The 24,446-nt window shown below is 41.3% G+C and overlaps 1 protein-coding gene across 1 annotated transcript; it reads right to left on the minus strand.

Moving 5' to 3' along the window:
- Positions 1-9,482: 9,482 nt before the first annotated feature.
- Positions 9,483-24,396, minus strand: c8h11orf24 (chromosome 8 C11orf24 homolog). The gene is made up of 3 exons (XM_078257929.1): positions 24,272-24,396; positions 20,565-20,932; positions 9,483-17,888 (listed from the first exon to the last, which is right to left on the minus strand). The coding sequence occupies exons 2-3, from the start codon at positions 20,767-20,769 to the stop codon at positions 16,978-16,980; spliced, it is 1,116 nt and encodes a 371-aa protein (XP_078114055.1). The 5' UTR covers positions 20,770-20,932; positions 24,272-24,396; the 3' UTR covers positions 9,483-16,977.
- Positions 24,397-24,446: the final 50 nt, after the last annotated feature.

Here is a 24,446-nt window from a genome sequence, read left to right on the forward strand (position 1 = left end):
CATGGAAGAATCCTTTCTGCGCCCACACAGGGAGCAACACATGGGCAGATTACAGTGAGTTGGTCTTACAAAAAGCCATTGAGAAGAAAGTTCCCAATACTTTTTAAAGTTATTTTAAAGAATAATTCCAGTTTGATTCCAATTTCAGTCTTAATTTTTGAGTTTATTGCAGCATATGAAAAACGCTGCTGCTGTAAACACATTGGCATCGCAACAACAAAGTGGGACCAGTCAAGAAGCAGTCAAACTATCAGACTGGTTGTAAACAAGCCAACAGTTTATCCATAATGAAGGACAAACCTCACTAATATTCCCTCATTATGGACAGGACACAGGTCCAAGTGAATGTCTCGTCCATAGTCTTAATCATTATAAGAGGGGACATGAGAGACAGATTTTTTGCTCCTAAAATTGTTTCATTTGAAAGAAGTCTTAAGAGGTAAAATGATCCAATATTGCACAACAAAAAGCTCAAATTAGAAAAAGGTCAGGAAAAAGAAAGTTGTTTTGTGAAACAGAAAAGTAACTTTTTCGTTCTTCTTTCACAGGTGGAAGTCAAAAATGTCTTCTCGTGGGCGCCTGGGTAGCACACCTGGTGGAGCGCGCGCCCATGTATGGAGGTTTACTCCTCGATGCATCGGCCGCGGGTTCGGCTCCGACCTGTGGCCCTCTGCTGCATGTCATTTCCCCTCCCCCTCTCTCCCATTTCAGGTCTTCAGCTGTCCTGTATGAATAAAGGCCTAAAATGCCCCAAAAATAATCTTAAAAAAAAAAAAAAATTGTCTTCTTGTTACTGTAACAGAGTCGGTTTTCTTGTCACCCCCACAAGTGGACAACAATGTGTCATTATGGACATGCGGGTGGAGATAAGAGATTGATTTTAATATTAAGAAATAGGGAACAAAATGTCAATTTATGAAACAGAAAACCGTTTTTCAAGCTGACAGCCTGGCCCCCCTCCCTCCTCCTGGGACTCTGCTGGAGTAGTCTCGCATCGCCAGACCCTCCTCCACAGCGCTGCAAAGGAGGGTCTTGCTAGTCCACACAGCATTCCTGGATGGGAGAAAAACGTGCTCTGGTTCATTGGCATTTCTTTGAACCAATCACAATCGTCATGGGCGGCACTAAGCTCCGGACGGAGCCACGGTGCCTCTGCTAAATAGTCTCAGGAAGGAAGTTGTTTTGGTGGAACATGCTTACGTTCAAAAGTAGTTTTAGTCGTGCAACAGAAAACTCAGATTGGACAGATAGTCTAGCTAGCTGTCTGGATTTACCCTGCAGAGATCTGAGGAGCAGTTAACCATAGTCCTCACAAATCCACCAGAGGTTAGAACGCCAACACAGAGAAAGAGGAAGGTGACGGACATCCGGCAGAATTTCCATCGGCACCGGAGCGATCCCGGAAGTGGAAAGTCGTGGGTATAGACTAATGTGAGGTGCACTTAATATTTTGTTATTTATTATTCTATAAAACTCACCAGAATGCAGGAATCGGAATCTTAGACCCCCGCTTAAGTTTTAGAAATCCTCCCTATTTATGATGACTCAAGGTCTGTAAAGTAACAGTGCTTTCAAACAAGAAGAAAAGTCCAATGCACTCTTCTGGCAAAACGTTAAAAAGCCTTTATAGTAATACTAGTAATATAGGCCTACTAACTGTAAAAAAAAAAAAAATTAAATAAAAAACTTGACTTTTTCAATAGAATCCAGTACAGAATTAATGAAAGATGAGCAAGCAATGTTAGTTAACTAGGCCAACTATTCATTCCTAATAACAAGGCCATTCAAAACTACTTTTCCATATGAAACATGCACGTATTTATAGCCATAAGTGAGCTGGATCCTTTGATAAAAGTAGAATAGGTAGGATACAAAACCAAAAACATTACGCGCCACAGATGTGCCAACATCAATGAAAAGTTAATGTGATCTTAATGTAAAAAAAATAAATATAATACATAAATTTGCTCAAAATGACAGTGTGTTAATTACAACACAGGTGATCTCTCTCTCTCTCTCACACACACACACACATACACACACACATAGTGCATTTCACTATCTTTGTGGGGACCCGTCATTGACATAATGCATTCCCTAGCCCCTTACCCTAACCTTAACCATCACCACTAAATGCCTAACCTTAACCCTTACCCTCACCCTAACCAGAACCTCATTCTAACCCTAATCCTAAAACCAAGTCTTAACCCTCAAACAGACCTTTAAAGTTGTGGGGTCCAGCATTTTGGCCCCACAAAGCTGTCCGGACCCCACAAGTATACTGTATTCCCGTTTTTTGGACCCCACGAATATAGTTAAACAAGAACACACACACACACACACACACACACACACACACACACACACACACACACACACACACACACACACACACACACACACAGACACACACACACACACACCTTCAGACCAGCCCGAGTCCCAGCAGACAGGACGCGCAGAGCAAGCGTGCGCGCTGCATTCAGGAAGTAATCAGCTGTCTGCAGATGGCTCTTTGTTTGTGTCTCGACCTCCTTGATTATTGTGAGACATGACTCATAAAAACTGCCCAATAAATACACCCCTAAAACTCCGAGAAACAACACTTTCTAACCAAATAAAAGTCCAAAGCAAACACACATAGGCTGCAGCATGAGTGCAGGGATGTTGCTTTGCTTCATGAAGAATATTTCAGGCTGGGCCGTACAGTCAATGGGTTGCATTCAATGAGGCGTTCAAAGCTGATGTTGGGCTACATTTGAACACATTTAGACTAAACTGAGAGGTGTGAAATGACTGTTTAGTATTAACACTTTGAAGGAAGGATGCCAGACTTCTGTAGCAGTGTCTGCTTTATACTGGTCACAACCTCAGGGCCACAACTAGTTTTGAATTTTCAATTAGTTCTTATTTCATTATTTTTAATCAGGGCCACAAGTTCAGGTTATAGTTCAGGTGTCACCTTAAGGTCCTTATCCAATAAGTTGATATTGTATTATGTGTGCAATGATTCTATCTATTGCAGTCATAGTGTTGTTTGGTCTGTGCTGTTGTGAAATGTGAGTACATTCCCAAGTTGTACTGTATATAAAAATATTTAAAATACAATGCTTTACACAGTACACAGGCTGAGAGGTTGCATGTTTGTGTGGCTGTGAAGTGCACGGGACGGCTGAGAAACGTGTTTACGGTGTGCTGTGTTTAGTCTGCGTGTGGCTCGCCGTGTTTGGACTCCCATGCACCCAGGCTGATGGGTCGCTCTGCGTGTTGTCTCTGTTGTGGCTGTATTGGCAGAGTTCTGGCAGATGACTAAGATGAAAAGAACTCGCCGATGCTCTGGAAAACATATCAGCGCAGAGGTGAAGTGTAGCAAGCCTTGCATGGCTGCAACACACTGCGGTACACATGGAAACTGTATCACTGAGGGATTCATATGTAATGTCAGTGGTTGAAAGTGTTTGGACTGTAGTACAGTTCAGCTGTTTGTATTGCTGTAGTGGTTGTTTTGTAACCTTCCATCCATCCGTGGCTACATGCAGACCATAAGGAGAGAAAACTGACAAGGTCTTGCAGGGACAAGGACGGATTTATAAAAAGAATGGTCAAAATCAAAACAGCAGAGCTGGAGAATTGTTCTAAAATTCTGGATCATACACTTCCCACAATGCAACTCGATAACATCTTTCATAAGACCTTTTTTGCCTGGTTATCCTAATATTTGTACTTCTACTCCACTACATTATAGAGACAAATACTGTACTTTTTACTGCCCTACATGTGTTTGACAGCTTTAGTTATTACTTTGCAGACTAAGATTTGTTCTAACAGATCATGCAATCATCTTGTAAAATATGTTGCAATGTTATAGATTGAACTACCCAGGATACACTGTGCTGCTTACATGAATGCATTAGGAACAACAATCCAATGGTTTAATATATATAGTAATATAACAAGGCTGAAAGTGACCGTTCTGAGTACTTTTACTTTTTTACTAAAGGGGCTGTAATATATTGTACGGAAACAGTTTTTTTCTCAGTTACCTGCACTGTTCAGTCTGTTTATTAGGAACCAATTTTTCCTGATTGAAGAGACGCTGAAAGACTAATCTAGTTTTCCCACAACACAACTTTTGTAAAACCTGAACTACAACACCAAGTAGTGGGGTTGGCGGAGTCGACGAGAGACGCTGGAGCTGCTCGCTACCATGCTGTCGCCCCGACGACCGTCGCTAGCAGGCCCGGCTTTGGAACGCAAAACGACACGGTGGCTGGGCGAGTCATTCAACACAGCACAACCCCTCTTAGGTAAGCTTAAGGTCTTATTCTCATGTTAAATGCATCACGCAGGGATAGCAGACAATATAGTTAATGATAGCGGCTAGGCTAGCCTTTAGCAGCTGTGTTTCTGTGTTCTACGAGCCCAGGTTATCTTAGCCCCCGTTACATGCATTAACATGCACGCGCGGCCAACCAGCTATCAAAACAAAGAACAGAGAAACTCAGATTAGTGTGTTACTTCATTCATTAGTCCACTTTATCTTTACAGAGCAAATATTTGTTTGCTGCTATATTAATGTTCTAAATGTCGAGTGCAGCCCCTTTAAGTACCTTTCATAATTTTTATTTTTAATTTAACACCAGATTGAAAAGCAGTGCTTTGCTTCCTTCTTTGGTTTCAAGTTTGAAGTCTGTTTCACATCTGCCCACACCCAGCATGCACCAGTGATGGGTGTGGTCAGAAATAAGCTTTTAATGAGTTCCAAATCTCAAAAGTTTTTTTTTTTTTTTTTTTTTTACTTTCGTTCCATACTGCAGCTGCCCCTACAAAGTACGTACTGTTGCATGCAGTATGCATACAGTTGGGACGGACTACTTCTTCATAACATTTCGCTTTGAACTTTGACCCTCTTGCTCATATATGCTGTGCAAAGGATTGTGGGACAGAAAAGCCAGAAAAGCACTCTGGCTTGCATACTGCACAATGTGAACCGGATGCAGTAGGACATCCTGGTATTTTTGGCATACTATGTAGTGGGACATACTAAATCTTCTGGCACATTGAATGGAACGGTGGTACGGGTATTGGAACACAGTGTTGCACCTGTAACCACACCTGTACATCACTGCAACAAAGTTAGGAGGTAAACCACCGGAGGTCAGCAAATACAAGACAAATACAAGTTACTATTTACGAAAAGGATGCATTTATTTATTTACCTTCTCGATAAACTAACTGACATACAGTAGGCCTATATCAGTATGGTGAATGCCTCAGGAAATTGTTGCACATTAGTCTCATGTGTTATAGGGGCCCTGTGGGAGTTGTGTGGCGTTGTGTTAACATTGGGTGTTACTCACAAAAACACTCCTTAAAGGTCTAACAAGCATGTTGAAGGCATTTCCTTCCTCATCAAAACATTTGTGTAGCGAGCCCTTCGCCTATCAAAAGAAAGGCCACCTCGGCTCCTGATTGATAGGCAGTTTGTTTCAGACATGTGCAATAGATGACCAAGTGTCCAGTGTTTTCAATCCAAAGACAATGTATTTCCTAATCAACAGAGTGCTGCCACTTTATCTCGTGTTAGTCTATATCCCAATCATAGACGAACAAAATGTAATATTCATTTACCGCACGGTCACAAAACGGTTTGCTTCTCCAGCATTAGCAACACCTGAGTTCAGTTGCGTCTTGATTACGCTATAATACCTTCTTCTAATCTAATTGACAGTGAAGGTGGTTAATGTGGCTCGGGAAAGGTAAGTTTGGGGTCCCCTGCTGGAGCTGCTGCCCCCGCGACCCGACCCCGAATAAGAGGATGAAGGTGGATGGACGGATGGATGGATGGTTGGACGTATGGTTGGACGGATGGATAGATGGACGGATGGATGGTTTGGCTCGGATCGCTTTTGTTACCTGGTATTTTTGTGTTTTCATTTCTCACTGCAGATAGTACCCCCTCAACGAAAGCGGGATTCTGAGCTGATTGTCATAGCGCCGCTGCATGAAACTGCCGTGACATCACCTTCCATGCGACACAAACGCAGCGTGTTATCTCGCTGGATTCTTTAATCAGCAACCAGAGGAACGTCTGTACTTCTGTAATTGACCACGGCGCGGTTCAGCAGGCTGTCATTTCTTTTAAATCTGGGTCGAGTGAAAAAAGAAAATAGCAGGTGCTACTGATCATAGCTTGGCTATTTAAAAAGTGTTGCTTTGTGCAGGATGTCATGTGTTGCGCAAGTCTACTGACGATTCCCTCTGACCAATCAGTGGTCTGCAGGGCTTTAACTCCACCTTTTAGTATGGGCTCAGCTAATGATTATAGGCTATATATATTACAGACCTCTGTATAACCACCGGCTATTACTGGCTACTGGGGGATATGATGTCCACTGTCATGCACTACCTCAAGAAAGTGTTGTTTTACTGAAATTAATGGAATCCAAAGGAAAATGGTTGATTTGTAGTGAGTGTAGAGGACAAAAAAAAAGGTATAGCACTTGTTAAAACCCTCTGAGGTGACATGACCTTTTATGTCATATATAGAGAGCTGAAATCACGCCCTTCTACTTCTGGTCAATGGGACCGGGATCTTTTGAAAAAATTTGAACGGGAGTCAATTGAGAGATAATAATTATTTTTTGGTCCGGTTCAAATTGTGCCATGCAAAATGATGTGTGTAAATTTAAAAGATAATTTTACAATTTGACGTAAAGAAGTTGAACAACATTAGGTTTTGTGTGAGATCGCTTAGTGAACTACATGTAGTACAATGTGGTGACGTCAGGTAAGTGACTTGGACTTGTAGTCCGTCCAATTACGTATTTTCCCATAGCATTTTACGTAACTATCTTGCAACAAACTGTGACATTCTTGACATGAAAATCATTTTTTATTTAGAAAAACATCATATGTGTAATCCAAGGCACAAGTCAATCGGGATCAGAAAATAGTTTTTCGCCATTGACCACCATTCATTTTTTTTTTTGAAGATAGGTCCCATGGAGGTCAAACGGAAGGGGCGGGACTTCATCTCTCTATTCAATATCTCTAGATCTATACAGTGCAGAGATTTACTTTTTTTGTTTAGAAGCAGAGAAATGCGCCGTTTCAACGAGGTCCTCCATGTGATTGTGGTCCATCCAGGAGTTTTGTAATCCAGCCTGGAATTACAGTGTATTTGTACAATAAATCCATAATTATGAATCCATTAATTATTTTCTGTTTATTTAGCATGAAGGCTAACATCTTGGCCTTTCCAAAGAGATCTTCTGTGTGATCTTAACCCTTCCAGAAGTTTAGTAATCCGGCCTGGAACTGCAGTGACTTTTCGGAGACTTTGCACAATAGTTTGGTTTAGTAGCCACGGCCATCTTGACTCCCAGAATGTAGTCAGGTGAGTGTGTCGACCAATCAGAGGCTGTCTTCCTGACTATCTCCTTCTTCTTTGGTGTTTTCATCCACAATGTTAGAGATGCTGCAACTTTCCTGATTGTGTTGTACTTGGCTGCCAAATATACTAAACATGGAACAAATGAGCCAAAATAATGATATAATAGCGTAAATGTATTAAATAATGCATAGGTTCTCAGAGCAGAGCTGCGGGTCATTCAGGCAGCCCTGATGTGTGATCTGGCCTCCTGATGTTCAACTAACTTTTTGGATAAAAGCGTCTTGACTTTTCTGTCGAAGAATCAAAATATTTTTTTATGTTTGTTAGTTAGTGTTTATTACATACATATCCTGACAGCCCAGGCTGTCCTGAAAAGAATGAAGTCTATAACTTGATTGTGCATCACAGGGTTGAGATCACACAAACATTTACACACAAGAAAACCAGGCGAACCAAAGATTTGAAAAAATGGCTCAGATCTTAGAGCATTTGGAATCCAACTAGGAACATTGTTAATCGACAGCGGGTATTGGAACAATCACTGAGGTAAGTTTGGAAAAGAAACACCTCTCCTGCCAGACCTTCTGCAGGAACCAGTGTTTAACACGCATGGGAACTTTACTAGCGGGCAGTTTGCCATCTGATTAATAACAACGGCTTAGAAAACCACAGCAATTAAATATTTTACTTTTTACAGTAGCCAAGTGGAATTTGTTGTGTGTCCCCGAGGCGAAGATGGAGCGGCGAGAAATGTGGAGTGCAGATCGAAGAGCTGGCTCTCTGAGGGAGCCAAAGTGAACCGCTGGCTACATCTGGCAGCGCTCTGATCACTGAAGACTCTCTTCATGTGGAATTAAACAGAAGATTAGGCAACATTGATTATTTGTGTTAGAAACCATTCACAGAAACAGTGCACTACATAGTGTGGTCTAGAGCTGAAGATCTTTGCCCGAACCTTAATTTCTATCATTTAACACGGGCTCGGGCCGGGCTGGGGCTTGCGCTCCGGGTTGCGCGGTAAATGAGCGGTCAGGTGATGATTAGAGTGTAAATGGATGCTGAGGAGGTGAAACGGAGGCTGGCCTCTGGAAGACTTATTTTATTTCTTTGTTCCAACTTCCAAGTGGCCTATAGCCTCCGTTAGTCATGAATAACTTATGTTAAAAAATGTATAAATGACTCATTCTTGACAAAAGGCAAAAGAGCTGTGTGGACTGTGTGTTTAAAAAGCTGTCAATCAAAATGTACTTGTCGGGCTCGGGCCTTGTCGGGCCGAACTTTTTAAAGGTGTGGTCGCCATTTTGTAGTGGTGTTCGAATTCTCAGCGGTTAATTTCATTCACTATATAGACCACTATGAAATACCCAAAATGCACAGCTTATTTGCGTGTACATACGGGGCACGTTCAATCTCAAAATGGTGTGCACCGTTTCGCTACGGTTTCCGGGTTGAACGACATTTCCTCGGAACGGTGTGAGAGTCATGTTTTCTCTGGTTTGGTGGGGGTGTCTCTCGTTCATTGGCTGGGTCACAGGTGATACCCAATCAGCAGAGACGTGTCTGTGAACTCGGGAGAAAAAGGCAGAGCGTTTGCGCACACAAGAGGGTGTTCAACGCACCCCCTTTTCAGTTTAAAAAACCTTGTCGCTACGCTTTGTCGGGGCTGAACGTTGGCGTGGTGTACTCTGCATTTTACTCCCGTATACCACAATGCAACGCGGTCGTGTTGGAGAAGAAGCACAAGGCCCCGCGGAAACTGAAAAGGAAAAATGGAGCGGGCTTTGGTTTCTAAATAGTGGAAATGTAACATGCAACATATATAATATACAACCTTTACTATTCTCCTGCTTCCTCGGTTTGTTTCACGGACGTATTAGAAGTCTTTTTGTTTCGGTTTGTTTACATGATGCCTCAGTCACATATATAACCGGCTCATCTACTGACACAACAATGTTTTCAGTGAATGTCTGAAATCTGGTTTGGTCCGTCCCAATATAGTTCACTATTTAAGAAACACCATAGAGGGAATACTGAAGGAGTGAATGAGGGAACGGTTTCCAACACAGCTTTTGACTCAAACACCAGCAAAGATCAATTTCTTTTTTATTATTATTATTTATTTTCTGCAAGTAAAAATGTCTTTTTAAAGTGCATTCGTACAATGTTGAGTTGGCACACGCAAGGTGTCTTCTCTGGTCATTCTGCACATCAGTTACTGCTGAACACAATCTGTCAGGCTCGCTTCCATGACCTTCAACAGCTCACTTTGGAATTATTGACATCAGAAACTCTAAATTACAGTATTAAAAAAAAAAAATAAAAAAATCATCCAATTTTGAAAATGCTTCACGGACGTACTACGACATCATCAGAGCTCTAGTCAATCTTACAGAAGGCTAGAGAAGCCTTCCATTTGGTTTCCAATGATCGCTGCATCATTTTTTGTGATCTCAGGATAACCCCAGTGGTTTCTCCTAATCATTAGTGAACTGTGTGAATTATCTCTAAATACCAGACAAAAGGCAGTGATTACCTAATGTCTGAATCGTGAATGTTTTTATCTAATGATTTGAAGATGGTTGGGGTTATGTCGACATCATGAAATAATTATTTTGTGATGACGAGAAAACAAAATGAGTCAGTGATCATGAGAAAATAAGACTCAAGTATGGAAGCTGAGAGCGGCCTGATTTTCAATGTCTGAATATAACGTGAGAAATATCTCATAATGGGGAAAGAGAAACCAAAGGGTCTTTTTTTGATAACTGAAATAAATATCCCCGTCTTCTCAAAGTAACAGAATAAAGAGGTTTTCTTGAGGTAAAGGAATAAATGTTAGATTTTCATGAGAAAACAAAAAGGGTTTAAATCATCACATATCTAGTTCTGGATGCAAGGGGATACAGACTTTTTGGTTATACTTTACTTGAAGGCATCTACATAAGAGTGACATGACACTGTCATGAACGCGTCATAAACATAAACAAGTCATAACTGTTTATGCCATAACGCTTCTTTTAGTTTCATTCAGTTTTTGTCATGCCAAGTTATGGTTAAAGTTAGGGTTCATGTGTCATGACTGTGTCATGTGTTCATGACAGTGTCATGTGTCTCTTATGTGGATAGCTTCAAGTAAAGTGTTACCGACTTTTTTCTCCAGTTATTGGAATCACGACCTTGTTACCGAGATACCGGGATTGAACATCAACGACAACACAGCCGCTCTCTGCTTCCATACCGCTGCTCTGGTAAACAAATGGAAATGGTCCCTGCATTTCTAAAACCAGATATTTTTCAAAAACTGTTGAGTTTCTTTTAACAAAAAATAAGCATCAGTTATGGCATGACATCAACATTAAAGACATGGAAAATTAACAAAGTTTGCAGGGCCGATACAAAAAAAAGAAAGAAAAAAGATTAGGGTCAAACCTAACGCATTTTATATAATACAGACATAGTTTATGGCACAAACATTAGTTTTAATTTGAAAACCTCTTCTGCTGTGTGAGCTAGATCACCCATAGATCTTCCTCCTTCACTCAGTCACATATTGATAATGGCTTTATGTTTCCCTTGGCTCTATCTTAATAATGTGCTTCAGTGATTATTTGGCAATTGTCCATCAAGCATGAACCCCGAGGAAGAAAAGGAATACAAACTGGTCCAGAAGAGAGAAAAAGGCAACAGTAATTCAGTCTGTAGCATCTCAACACACCGAGAACAACTTCTGTCCATAATCCTCAATATCATATATTGTTCAGCATGTGTTCATCACTTTGTCAAATGTAATTCAAACTGTAGACAGTTATCTGTGCATTCACATGTAGAACTACCACACCCATAGTTGTGAATTGGGACTCAGAACTGAGATTCTAACAGCAATCTATCTTATGAATCAGAGTATTTCACTCATTATGGAAAAACAATGGGAACGTTCGCATTATGAGAAATTCCATAATTATGATCACGTCAGTTAATTATGAGGATGCACCGATCTAATACGGATATCAGGCCGATATTAACAGCTGGATCAGGTGACAATGGGGCCGATCTATTCTTTATTGTTCATCATTTTAATAATTACCACTTCTGTAAATGTGTATCCATGTATTTGTTATATTTAGTTTTACAAAGTGAGGACAGCTTTATGTCACTTCTTACACCGTCAGACTTGTGTAACACGCTACAAAGATTTCAAAAGAAAATACTAAAAAGATGCCAAACAAAAATATAAAAGTAAGGCAACGTGTATATGAACGGGGATGTATTTTTCTTTTGTTTTATTTCATATCTTCTGCACGTAATGTGTTTTAATATGTTATATGTATATAATATACAGAAATTAATAATACACTTAAGTGTTAAGATTCTGAGGGACCTTAGAACAAAATATAAATAAAATAGAATGTAAAAAGGGTCAGTGTAATAAGCAAATGCTTCAACCTTTTGGGTCAGTATTGATTATAAACGAGTTAAGATGACACCGTATGAATAAAGGTGACAGTTTATGTTTATCATCATTTATGTTATGTGTGTGATGTTGTGTATCTATGTGATTGAAATAAACTAAAACTTGTTAATTATTTGTTAGATCAGATCGGTGTGAAAGTGACTCTGATCGGTACCCAAAGCTCAGGTATCGGGAGTGAAAACGTTGGATTGGTGCATCCATAAGTAAGTCACAAAATATTATATGGAAGTCATAATTGTGAGTTTCTTTTTCTTTGCTGAATGCAATATTTCTAGGAATGATGAGTCTCCAAATTGTATTAAAACTAAGAGGATGAACAGCTTCTGATCCATGTTCATCAGTGAAATATTACACGTCTAAACAAAAACATGAGGAAATGTACAGCGAGGAACTTATGAAGCTATATGAAGAATGAAGAATTATGGACCAAATACAACCCACAAGTTTGCAAAATAGCTGAGCATTCAAAAATACATTCACCGTCCATGAGAAATAAAGAAATATAAAATGTATCGAAATAAACTAGCATGGCCCCATTCCCATGAGTCACTGCAGAAAATGTGCAAAAACACGAAACATGGAAAAACAGCAGAAATGTCATCGGCATCAAAGAAAGCTAATGGAATGAAGTGAAATCATAAGACTTTGAAACCCAAAAGAAACATTTGGGAAATAGCCGTTAGCCACAGTTCGATGAGGGATCTGGACGAGTTCATCTCATCTTGTACAGATCTCTCCAGTAGAGACAGACAGGCCCAGGGTGGGTTTAGCTAAGTGTTAGCCTAGCCTCCAGTCCTTGTGCTAAGCTACATGTAGGCTATTACCACATCTGTCTGTAATACATGTACAGGGTTTCCCACCAGGCCTAAGTTGCACCCAACCAGGCATTATTATAATATAATCATTTTTAATGTATTTAAGATTTTTTTTAAACTACAGTCAATTGGAAACATATTTTCAAATCTCCAGTTAGCTGTTAGCACTGACCTAATGTAGTGCCCTATGGAATCTGTCATAGCCTTTTTAAATTCTTAATTTCACGATTCCCTCCATGATTCTGTTATCACAGAAACTAGTGGGGGGAACCCTGATATAGAAATGTGCTTAAAGCCCTATTCATGTGGGACTAGTAGTACCAGGGGACCTCGTGGGATTTCAAAATCACCGCCCCAGGTCTGCGTTTCGTGGGGATAAATGAAGTGTGTATTTTACTGGAATTCACTGAGACTTTCCCCCACATGTGATGTCAAGGCTCAGTCAATGCCAACACAGCCAATATGACGCCGAATCAGAGAGATGCCAGCTATTATTATTACATAACCTCTGGGTTTGGCGAAACATGGTAGGCAATTTGCAGTGAAAATGTTGCTCAAATTACAGACATGGCAGATTCACGTGCTCATTTAGATGACGAATAGGACTTCAGACATGTTTTAACCTTTACGTTACACCTTAGTGTTGACAGTAAAGTGATAGCAGGATTTAGGAGCGTCGGGCAACAAAAGTCTCAGTTCATGCCGAGCCAAACGCCTAAGCAATAAGAGTCACGCCATCTATTACTATTATTGATACTTAGCTTCTGTAACCATATAAATTAGGAACTCATGGCTTTTTCTCATGTACTGTAATTTAGTTTTACTGCACACAAACTGACTTCCCAAAATGTCTGAATGTGTTTCAAGTAGTGAAATGAAGAGATGTTTTAAACAAACCAGAACAGCAGCAATTAGGAAATGCCACACAAAAAGCGCTGCACATCCCATCGTCAGTCAGTCACGTGGATAAACAAAGGTTAATTGTTGTCTGTAATTGGTCATCTCCAGAGCTTTCCTCATAAGTGATGCATGTTTATTTCCACCAGTCCAATTCCAACCTCAATGTTTGTGTATGTAACCACATCATCAGGGCGTGGGGGGGCACAGCTGCTTTTCAATTGGCAGGAGTAGGACCTTACAGCTGTTCCGCCTCAGGTCACATCTTTGAAATCATTGATCAAGTTCCTGAAAGGAGAGTAATCTGAATGTAACCAGGATTGATTTAATTAACTCTCAGTGTGAATGGAACGAGGCAGAGTGTTTTAATATTTCTGACATCCAAACAAACAGAACAGAGCCTCTGCTGCTGACAACGTGCACACGGCTCAACAACACTGAGCCAACGTACCAACACTAACTAGTCCCGCATTGCCAGACCTTCGCCCACAGTGCTGCGGCGGAAGGTCTGGCTAGTCCACAGAGCATTCCTGGATGGGAGAAAAACGTGCTCTGGTTCATAGGCATTTCTTTGAACCAATCACAGTCGTCTTGGGCGGCGCTAAGCGCTGGACGGAGCCACGGTGCCTCTGCTAAATAATCTCAGGGAGGAACTTGTTTTGGTGGAACATGTGTACGTTCAAAAGTAGTTTTAGTCGTGCAACAGAAAACTCAGATTGGACAGATAGTCTAGCTAGCTGTCTGGATTTACCCTGCAGAGATCTGAGGAGCAGTTAACCATAGTCCTCACAAATCCACCAGAGGTTAGAACGCCGACACAAAGACAGAGGAAGGGGACGGACATCAGAAAAGAGAGACATCTGGTGGAATTTCCGGCGGGACCTGAACAATCCCGGGAATTAAAAGTCGCTGATATAGACCAACGTTAACAAGAGAGAAAATCCTCAACCTGATGACTTGCCTAAGATGACTCGGTGGTCCCTCCCTGGCCTACTGACTAAACCAGACAGAACACAGGATATACTTTGGCCACGACTCAGCAGGCCACATCTGGGGTAACTTAATGCAGAGCGATGGAAACATCTTCTGAGAAAACTCTACTACCTCTGTGGAACCATGGGAACGTTTTTCCACATGGTTATTTAATATTGATTAGGCCAAGCTCCCTATGCTGTGGAGTCACTCAGGTCAGAGTTCAGGTTTTCATGGCACACTGCTGTTACTGAATGGTCTGCTATCTCAGCAGGCTCCAGGGATTATTCAACTGTAAAACCGTGCATGACAACTTGCATCTTACTTTTGTAGTTTTTGCCATCGTTTCTATCACTTATAATCACAATTGACTCACCAAAGTCAGACAGACAGGTTGTAGAAAAGCCATCTAAACCACTTTATTCGGAGCTCAAACTAAAAGTGAGCACACCTGAAATGTTAATATTTGTTGAAGCCCACAAGCTGAAACGGGATGGTCTTGCAATTAAGTTATTGTTTATCCTACAAGCGTTGCTGGAGACTTTTGTTCTTCTCCGTGCAGACATCCTGACTGTGCTAATAATCTCTCGTTGCACAGGAAAAACAAAAAAGGTTTGTTTTGCGCCGACCTGGGTGATCATCTGAATGCTCGGGTTTGCTTGTAACCACAGGCAACAGTGATGTCACAGCGTCCAGACACGTCTACATCACTGCAGCAAGGTGAGAGGTTAGACCACTGCAGCTTTCAGGGGGTGAGGCCGGGTTTCCAGAGCTCACCAATTTACTTTATAAGTACAATATTACTATTTCTCATAGAAATGATGGCCAAAACTATAACAGTAAGGTAAGACTATTATAAACCGGAATACACCAGTACACATGTGACTATGAGCACTTAACCCCCCGAAATTTCCCAAAGCTAAATGTTGATATTTTTAAACTGAAGTGGAATGAGTTCTGAAATTATTAACAGTGACTTTGGGGTCCAGGTTTTTGTCGAGTTAGCTTTAAACTAGCATCATCTGGCGATATTTCCAATCACTATATTAATATATAATACTTTCCCATGTAGAAAAAGTTTAAAGAAAATGTTCAAGTGGATGTCAATGTGTGACATCAAACTAAATTATTCAAGTGTGTAAAACAAACCCCCAAGAAACCCATTTTGTTTTTAAGTGAATTTAGTTCTCAAATCTCAAATTTTGACAAACTAACACAATATGATCACATGCTCATGAAACGACATGACTCAAAGTTTATGATATTGAATTATCGCCCAGCCCTGTTGATGTTATTTTGCACACACAGTATGTGGGAGTGTTTCATGACACGCATTAGAGCTGCAAAGATTAATCCATTAATCAATTAGTTTTCAGCTATTCACTTATTCTCCAACTATTTTGATAATCGATTAATCAGTTAGAGTCATTTTTTTATGACAACAGGTCAACTTGTGTGATGTCAGCTCGTTAAATGTGAATATGTTCTAGTTTCTTCTCTCTGTGACAGTAAACTGAAGATCTTTGAGTTGTGGACAAAACGAGACATTTCAGGACAACATCTTGGGCTTTGGGAAACACTGATCCACATTTTTCACATTTTAGAGACCAAACAACTAATCCATCCAGGTAATAATCCACACATTAATCGCCAATGAAAATAAATCGGTAGTTGCAGCCCCAATACGCATCTTGGTTCATTCCCAGTGGGATGGGTTTTAGACGAGCTAATTGAAGTGCCTGTTCCAGTAGGGTCGAGGTTGACTGACAAGTCTTAAATCAATTTGCTGGTTATTTATTTAACATTTTCAGTCACTTTTATGTGAAATAAGTTATTAGTTAATTACTAGAAAATGAAAGTTAAGTCTCCGATATAGTTGGTGTCCGAATTCATATTTTTTTTCAGCCAGACATTTGGAACATGAAAAATCATCTGTTGAGCTTGTTATCACCTTGGAAGCATCCCGATTGGTCCAGCAGCCCTGGAACCAACTACAGCTGGTCTGCCCAGCATTGTGGAGGAGATTCCGTCGTGGGCCAATAACAAAGGGCTTTGCACGTATGCATAGAACTGGAGTTACAGCCACGTAACCTCCATTTATGATGTTCAACATTTGGAAAAGCAGGGACAAGCCAAACTCTTCACATTCAAACCATTAAAGAAGGAAAAGCAGAAAGAACAAAGCGCTAAGTGAAGCTGTTAAGAGGGAAACAGATCAGTGACTGCTCCAGGGTCAGTTCAGTGAGATGCTGGTCAGTTTAGTCCACTCCTACTTTTCCATGAACTCACCTCGTGAATTCAGAGCACCAGCGCGTTACCTCCCAGTCCGTCTTCCACTCCGGTCTCTGACTCCAAGCACAAAAACAACCTCCAAGCATTGTGCTTCACCTCTTCCTACCCCCTCCCCCCTTCCCTCTCCCCATCCCTCACACCCCAGAGTCAGAGTACATGCCGTTGATCAGGTAGTCCACCTGGGTGTAGTCCTTCCTCCGGTAGCTGTCGTAGGCCTGCGTGACAAACACGGCCACCGTGACCAGGAAGAAGAGCAGGCCGAAGAGCAGGACGGACAGCAAGGACGCCGTGTCCACCAGCTGCTTGGTCAGAGGAGCCCCCGCCACGTCTACCACGGGAACCCTCGGTCCCGGGGTGACAGGCGCGCTGTGACCAGTCGGTGTGCTGGGACTGGTAGTGGTTATGGTAGTAGGTCCTGTGGGTAGAGAGGTCTGAATTGGTGGCTTCCCAGTACTCAGGGCGTGATGTGGCGTGGCGGCTGATGACATCTTTGTACCGGTGGTTGTAGTCATAGCAACGGTTGGGTTAGCCGTTGTAAGTCTGGTTCTTGCTTTTACAGATGTTGCAGGGGGTGGCGCTGTGGCTGCTGCTGTAGATGTTGGCGGTATTGTAGACGTTGCTGTTGTAGACGTTGCTGCTGTCGTGGTTGCAGTTGGTGTAGTTATTGCTGTTGTTTTTGTAGTCATCAGTGTTGTAGACGTAGCTGTTGTGGCAGCAGACGGTGGTGCTGTCGTGGTTGCAGTTGGTGTAGTTATTGCTGTTGTTTTTGTAGTCATCAGTGTTGTAGACGTAGCTGTTGTGGCAGCAGACGGTGGTGCTGTCGTGGTTACATTCCCAACAGGTTGTGTAGCTGCGGTCGTAGCAGCACCAGTGCTGCTGGTGGGTCCGGAATTTAACGCGTGGCTGACGGAGGTGTGGCTGGTGGACAAAGATGAGTTGGTGGGAAACTGGTCCTTCTGTTTGCCTTTTAAATGCCCTTTCAGTTCGGTTGCATTTTCACTGACATCACCATTATCCCCCGGGGAACAAACAACTCCAGCATTGACTAAAGAGAAGGAAAAAAATAAACATTAATGAATCATAAAACATATTTATACTATACTGTTTACATAACCAAAGCCTAAGGAAACAGACGTGACAAAAGAAAGACAGATGAAGACCTGCAGACCTGCAGGAGCTTGGCCAAACAGTCCTGAAGCTGGGTCCAACTAATGGCGTTTTTCCATTACATGGTACCTGCTCGACTCTACTCGCCTTTGTTTTTCCATTATGATAAAAAGTGCCAACAGGTACTTTATTTAGTATCACCTCCGTCGAGGTTCCAAGCGAGCTGAGGCGATAACAAAAGGTGACCTGAAAACCTGCAGACTCCTGATTGGTCGGAGAGAATCGTCACTAATCACTGCGTCATCATTGCTAGCGACAGACAGGGGGGTCCTGAACAAACCCGCCATTTTTAAATAGTTTAGCCAGCGGTGTTTTTTTTTTTTTGCTGCCTCCAGCTTCTTTTGAAACTAAAATGTGTCTTCTGGCAAACAGCCACATGCCGAGAGTAAAAAACAACACACCTTCCACGTTGTGTGTGTGTGTGTCGCGTTAGGTCACGGCAGTTTCCTGCAGCATCGCTATGACGACCAGCCACTAAATCTGCAGTGGAAAAAGGAGGACGGGGCCCCACGGCCGAGCCGAGCTGGTACTAGCAGTGGGTAAGCGCCATAAAAGCTGAGACTGTGGATTTAATGAGCCCAGTTGTAATCATGTGTGAAAATGGCAGCGACATCTAGTGTTCATACTAAAAAGTGCAGCGGCAGGACTCACTAGTGCTTGTTTAAGATAACAGCACCATCTACTGTTAAAAAGGGGAAGTATGATCTTTTTCTCCCTGGACCCTTTCTTCCCATGGTGTATTTTCCCGTGATGTCTTTTCCTATGTCCTTTTGAATTCTCCTTCACACCTTTCCTTGACCTCATGACGTTTTACATTAAAGGTTAAAAGGTGCTCTAAGTGATGTTGGGTGATGTCAAACAAAACGGAGGCTAGCTCGCCCCTCCCTCCTCCTCATCCAGTCCCCTCCCCCTCCCTTCTGTGTTTCCACGCACTAACCCCACAACCCCCACCCCCAAATCCTTCTTGATGGTTATTGGCTGGAAGACTTATGTTTGGTGGTGCAGGTTGGTCAGTTTGTTTTTGTTGGCGTTTGTGGAGCCTGGGCTGTCTACAGAGACCGCGTTTTTTTACAGTGTGTTCAGGGGACAGGCAGCTAGCAGATAGTGAGGAGATGTTTGCTGTATGTGACAAAAAATGTTGTAGCCTAAAAAAATGCGTAAGAAAAAAGCAGTTAGGAAAACACACGGGAAGTCTACTATTGAACCCTACGAATCTAAATGGACACCATGGGTATCTCTGGTGGGGTTTTAGTGTAGATGAAATACTGAAAATATCACTACAGTTTTTAAAACAAGTTACTAGCTTTTGTTTTTGAATGAATGGCCAGATGCATCTCTGCATAGCAGACATATGTACATAAACATGTATTTACATATATGTAAAGGCATTTCAGACTTTTCTTTTCAGTTGTGTGACCATCACACCTTTATGTCTGAATCCTGGCTCATACTCCAGTGGTGGAATGTAACTAAGTACATTTACTCCAGAACTTTACTTCAGTACAAATGTTGAGGTACTTGTACTTAGGGCTGGGGGATATGGAGAAAATCAGATATCGCGATATTCTTGTCCTAACACCTCAATGTCGATATTGTGGCGATATTATAGGGGTGACAATTGGTGCTTTAACAAAATATCTTCACAATGAGATTTTAGATAAATAATCTTCAGTAATGTAGATATAATGACTAAGTGGGTAAAGGTAAAAATAATAGAAGACCTAGAACAGTCTGGTAACAGAAAACGACATAACTTTACTGTAATGCAGCCTTTGAAACCAGGAAAAGACAAAACTTAAGCCATTTACGATATCCAAAATCTAAGACGATATCTAGTCTCATATCACAATATCAATATAATATTGATATTTTGCCCAGCCCTACTTTTACTTTACTTGAGTCTTTTCTTTTCATGCCACTTTCTACTTCTACATTTCAGAGAGAAATATTGGACTTTTTACTCCACTACATTCATCTGTTACAGCTTTAGTTACTTTACACATTAAGATTTCTGCACACAAAACACATGTAGTTTATAAAATCTGATGTTTTATGTTAAGTCCAGCAGAAACGATTAGCTGATTAAACCCTGGACGACAGACAGACAGACACACAGACAGACAGACAGACGTAGCTTAAAGACATCACAAACAGGATGATAAAAAAGCAAATCCAAATGAATAGCATGGACAATGAAAGAAAAAATGCTAAATAAAAGAAAAAATCCACATGAATGTACTAAGGGATGTATAAGCATGAGACGCTTGCAGTGACAGGGCAGGAACTGACCCTGTGATTCAGTATGAGTGTGTGTGTCATGGTGGTAGTGCAAATAGGTCCAATAGTGCAAGGATAAAGTCTAGAGACCAGCATTAAATATGGACAATATAAGAGAATAATGTAAATATAGTAATATAAAAACTATAGCAATACAAGGATACACTTTAAAAAAGACAGCATTAAATATGGGCATCATAAAGGAATAAGTAGACATTATTTGTAATTTTACTAAAGTTAAGGATCTGAATACTTCTTCCATCACTGTGATACTCACATGCAGCGGAGCAGTTAGCTTGTGTTGTGTTCGGGACCTGGGTTGGGCCCTTCTTAGATACTGTGGAGTCAGTGAGGGGCAGCAGCAGACAGAGGAGGCCAAGACACACCAATGGAGTCAGCTGGAGCGTTGAGGGACACAGGGACATGGTGGGCTGGGGGGTATTGACAGACACACACATACACATACATACATACACACACATACACACTCACATAGGCCTAGAATGGATTTACATACACCCAATAGGCACAGTCAGGTGCACACACCATCAACTTGCACAGATACGCAAACATTCCGAGTTGAGGCTCAGCTGAAATGGGAGGATGAGACCAGCAGGACGTGAAGGCAGCATCCACTCTCTGGACCTACACAGGAAACCAACACAATGGCAGCCATTAGAGATGTGGAAGAGACACTTATGTTTTAGTTTTCCTACCTTCAACACAGCGACTGGTCACTGCACATTTCAGTGCGCGACGAAAATCGACCTGCCGAGTCCCGAAACTTGCTTGTGATAGACTGAGTGATGGAATGCATCACACCAACACTGGGTCGCCTAAACGGTTTCAAAGTGATGTTATCATCACTTAATGCACTTGAAAATAAGGACCATTTTGAAAACTCTTCCAATAGATGCGTGGACTTTTGAGACTCGACTGTTAACCATCTTTTAAATTAGTCCGGTGTTATTCTATTTTTTGTTATTATCAAACCCACTTATTCCCAGTGTATTGCAAGCCTTGTGGTTCGGGTCGGGCTCGGTCACATCAGCACGATAAAGGCATTGAACATTTTAAATTTAAAAAAAGCTTATTATGTAGGTGCGTGCCTGTGTTAACGTGCGCTTGTTGCCCCGTGTGAGCTGATGACCTCATCTGTTGACATTTCTGAATGTCTTCTTACAGCTGCTTAATGAAAGCTTTCACACAAACACACGTACATGTGTCATTAGTATGAGAAAAAAACAAGACTTTAACTCTGTCGGGCTCAGGTTGGGCTCGGACAGAATAATGCGGCCCGACCCGCACTCTAGCCAGGCCTAAGCTGGAAATGATTTTTTTTGTGTATTTTTAACTACAGTCACAGCGGGGCGACTCGGTTGGAAACTTAGACATAGTCATATTTATAAATCTCCACTCCAGTTATCTTTTAGCACTGATTTAATGATGGCTCTATGAAAGCTGTCTTATAGCTTTTTTAAATTCTCAATTCAGCGATTCCATCCATGATTCTGTTATCCAGAAAGTATTGGGCTCTACATTAACGCTGCCATCAGTCTGGGATTGGCACCAGCCGGCCCCTCGTCGGAAAAAAAAGACACTTGCCACCAGGCTGAACAACTTTACTGGGGGGAAACCCTGATTCTTAATGAAGACACACCTCACAAATAATTGTTTTATATATTTTTTTAAAGTCTCAGTCATTTTCTTAAAACAGCTGGGGACTGCAGTTTTTTTTAATTTTAGTTTTGGTTATAAAGTCTCTCTCAATCAGAAACACTGTCGTTCATGTCGGTAAAAAACAAACTGCACCGGAAGCAAAGTAAAGGGTGGTTGCAGTTCTACGTCTGAAAGAAAGGTTGGTTCAGATATGCTAGAAGGAATCTCAACAGCATAACAACAACTACAAGCACACATTATTGCAAATTGTTTCAAATAAAATTGCATTCAGCCTTTACTATTAATGTAATAGCATAGCTTCGGGCAGAGAGAAGTATGATTGAAGGATTTCCATAACAGACAGAGAGAACCCTTTACCAAACATGAGGAATGACTGCCATCGAGTGGCAGAACAACGCAAGTCTCACTTAGTGCAGTAGAGCTGCTCATTGATGTTCATTTTATGTAAAAAGCCGGAAGCCTTTTCCCAAATGTGTATGATTTTACATAAATGTTATATATTCGTTTTATTTTCCAGGAGGAAAACATTTGGTTTAACATTTTATATTCCTCTTTTTCTTATTATATTTACTGTTTTTTTTTCCCTAAAATAAATGCTGGAATAATGTTACATAGCACAGATTATTTACAGAAATGCCCTAGTTTCTGTGGATGTTTCATTTATTTTTTATTACTTTATTTAACACACTTCCAAAACATAATTATTATTTTTTTTTTTTTTACAGAATTTGGCCGTCCCCCCTGCACTAACTCTGAGGACCCCCTAGGGGTCATGGACCACCTATTCAATAACTCTGCTTTAGAGGCAATTCGGTCGGGGCCTAAAAATATTGAATTCGGTACCCAGCCCTAGTTAGGAAGCATAAAGTGCAAAACCATTCCTTTTTTTCATTTGCACCAAAGCAGGTGAAACTGATTCACCATCACTTGTGCTTCCTAAATGGACAGATGCTGTCCCTGAAGTTTAGCTGACTTGCTGTTATACTGGGACTATTAAGTGTTCCCTTAATTCTTCTGAGCACGGTATTAAGAACTGAGATTTGTAATAACACTGCTTCCATTCAGCTCCAGCACAACGCTTTGTAGGGACCTGCCCTAAATGTAAATAGGTAACACTCAAAGGTCGTTACAGATGCATACGTGGAGAAAAACGAACTGCACGTCGGCAGCACGGAAGTTACGAATCCAATGAGAAAGCCTCAGGACCAAAGTCTATTAAAAAACCAGGCTGTTTAACGCAAAGCAAGTCTTTAGGGCATCCATTTACACTACCAACCAACACAAAACGTTATGTAACCCTTGTGTTGTCTTCCTGTCGACCTGCGACTTTTAGTTTTTCTGGGTCCAAATTTAAAATAAAAGTCAACGTTTAGGTCGTCTTTTTCGACACTTTTTCCCGACATTTTTCGCAAATATCTTGATAATCCAACAAGTATCACATACACTGCAGAGTTAACCTAAGGGCAACGGACTCTGCGTGAACACTTACAGAAGTCTAACGTTATCTCAATATATTAAAGTCAGTGGTGTAGTCTACGTGATACGCAGGTATACGCAGTATACTCACTAAGAAAGCTCCAGGATTTCCATACACCCTCGTAAAAATGCGCAATGACACGCAACAACATACTTTCCATCATATTTTTTTTACATATTTTGAATTGTCATGTGTCCTATTTCAGCTGTGAATTGCTGCATAAAATAAGGAAATTATCAAAATGCAGGAAATTAAGTCTTTGACGCTCAAAATTTCCCTGGGGGAGGACACCCGGACACCCAGCCCACCCCCAAAAGTCCCATTCTGGCCCATACACACACAGTACAGTATACCCACTACATTAGACTACACCACTGAAAATGTGTTGTTGGGTCCGTGGTGCGCTAACATCAGCTCACTGTATGCGTCCGTCCTGTGGTCAATAAGCTGAGGAACTACTCATAAGAGCACACTCACGCCGACTTTGGGCGTTATACAAGTCAGATGGGCAATACCAAAGTTTAGCCCATATTCGACTAACTTACTGCTAACACGATAACATGAACCAACACGTAAACAAATGCTTACAACTCAAACTGCGACGATAACTGCTGTTATCGTGCCAGTAAGCAGTGTGCATTGAAAAATGAGTTAACGGTCAATAATGAAAATATATCAGTCTTTTAACTGAGAGCACAGCTAACATGCCAATTGTAGCCTAGCTAATGCTAACAAGCCATTTACACGAGGGAGGGGTTTCTTAATAGTCTAAAGTTAATACAACCGCTAACATGCTGCCTACAATGAATGTGACTTCGGACACTTACCAGCGATATGTTGTGGCTAATTAGATGAAGACAACACAGACAGACATGCAGCCAGCAGGCTGATGAACTCAACATTTCCTGTAAGCAGGAGGCGAGTGATCTTCTTCTGCACCTTTATTTCTGGCAGCGTAGACTCATCCTCGGCGTATTTCCGCCCTCTGCAGGTCACACCAAA

The sequence above is a fragment of the Sander vitreus genome, chromosome 8, assembly GCF_031162955.1.
Source record: "Sander vitreus isolate 19-12246 chromosome 8, sanVit1, whole genome shotgun sequence".
NCBI classification, from domain to species: domain Eukaryota; kingdom Metazoa; phylum Chordata; class Actinopteri; order Perciformes; family Percidae; genus Sander; species Sander vitreus.

Bases quoted from the DNA above. Each gene is read 5' to 3' on its own strand.
- c8h11orf24 (XM_078257929.1), bottom strand. From the start codon at position 20,769: ATGTGTGTGTATGTATGTATGTGTATGTGTGTGTCTGTCAATACCCCC. The intron at 17,889-20,564 runs GTGAGTATCACA...CCTTCTCTTTAG, and splicing joins AGCTAACTGCTCCGCTGCAT to TCAATGCTGGAGTTGTTTGT.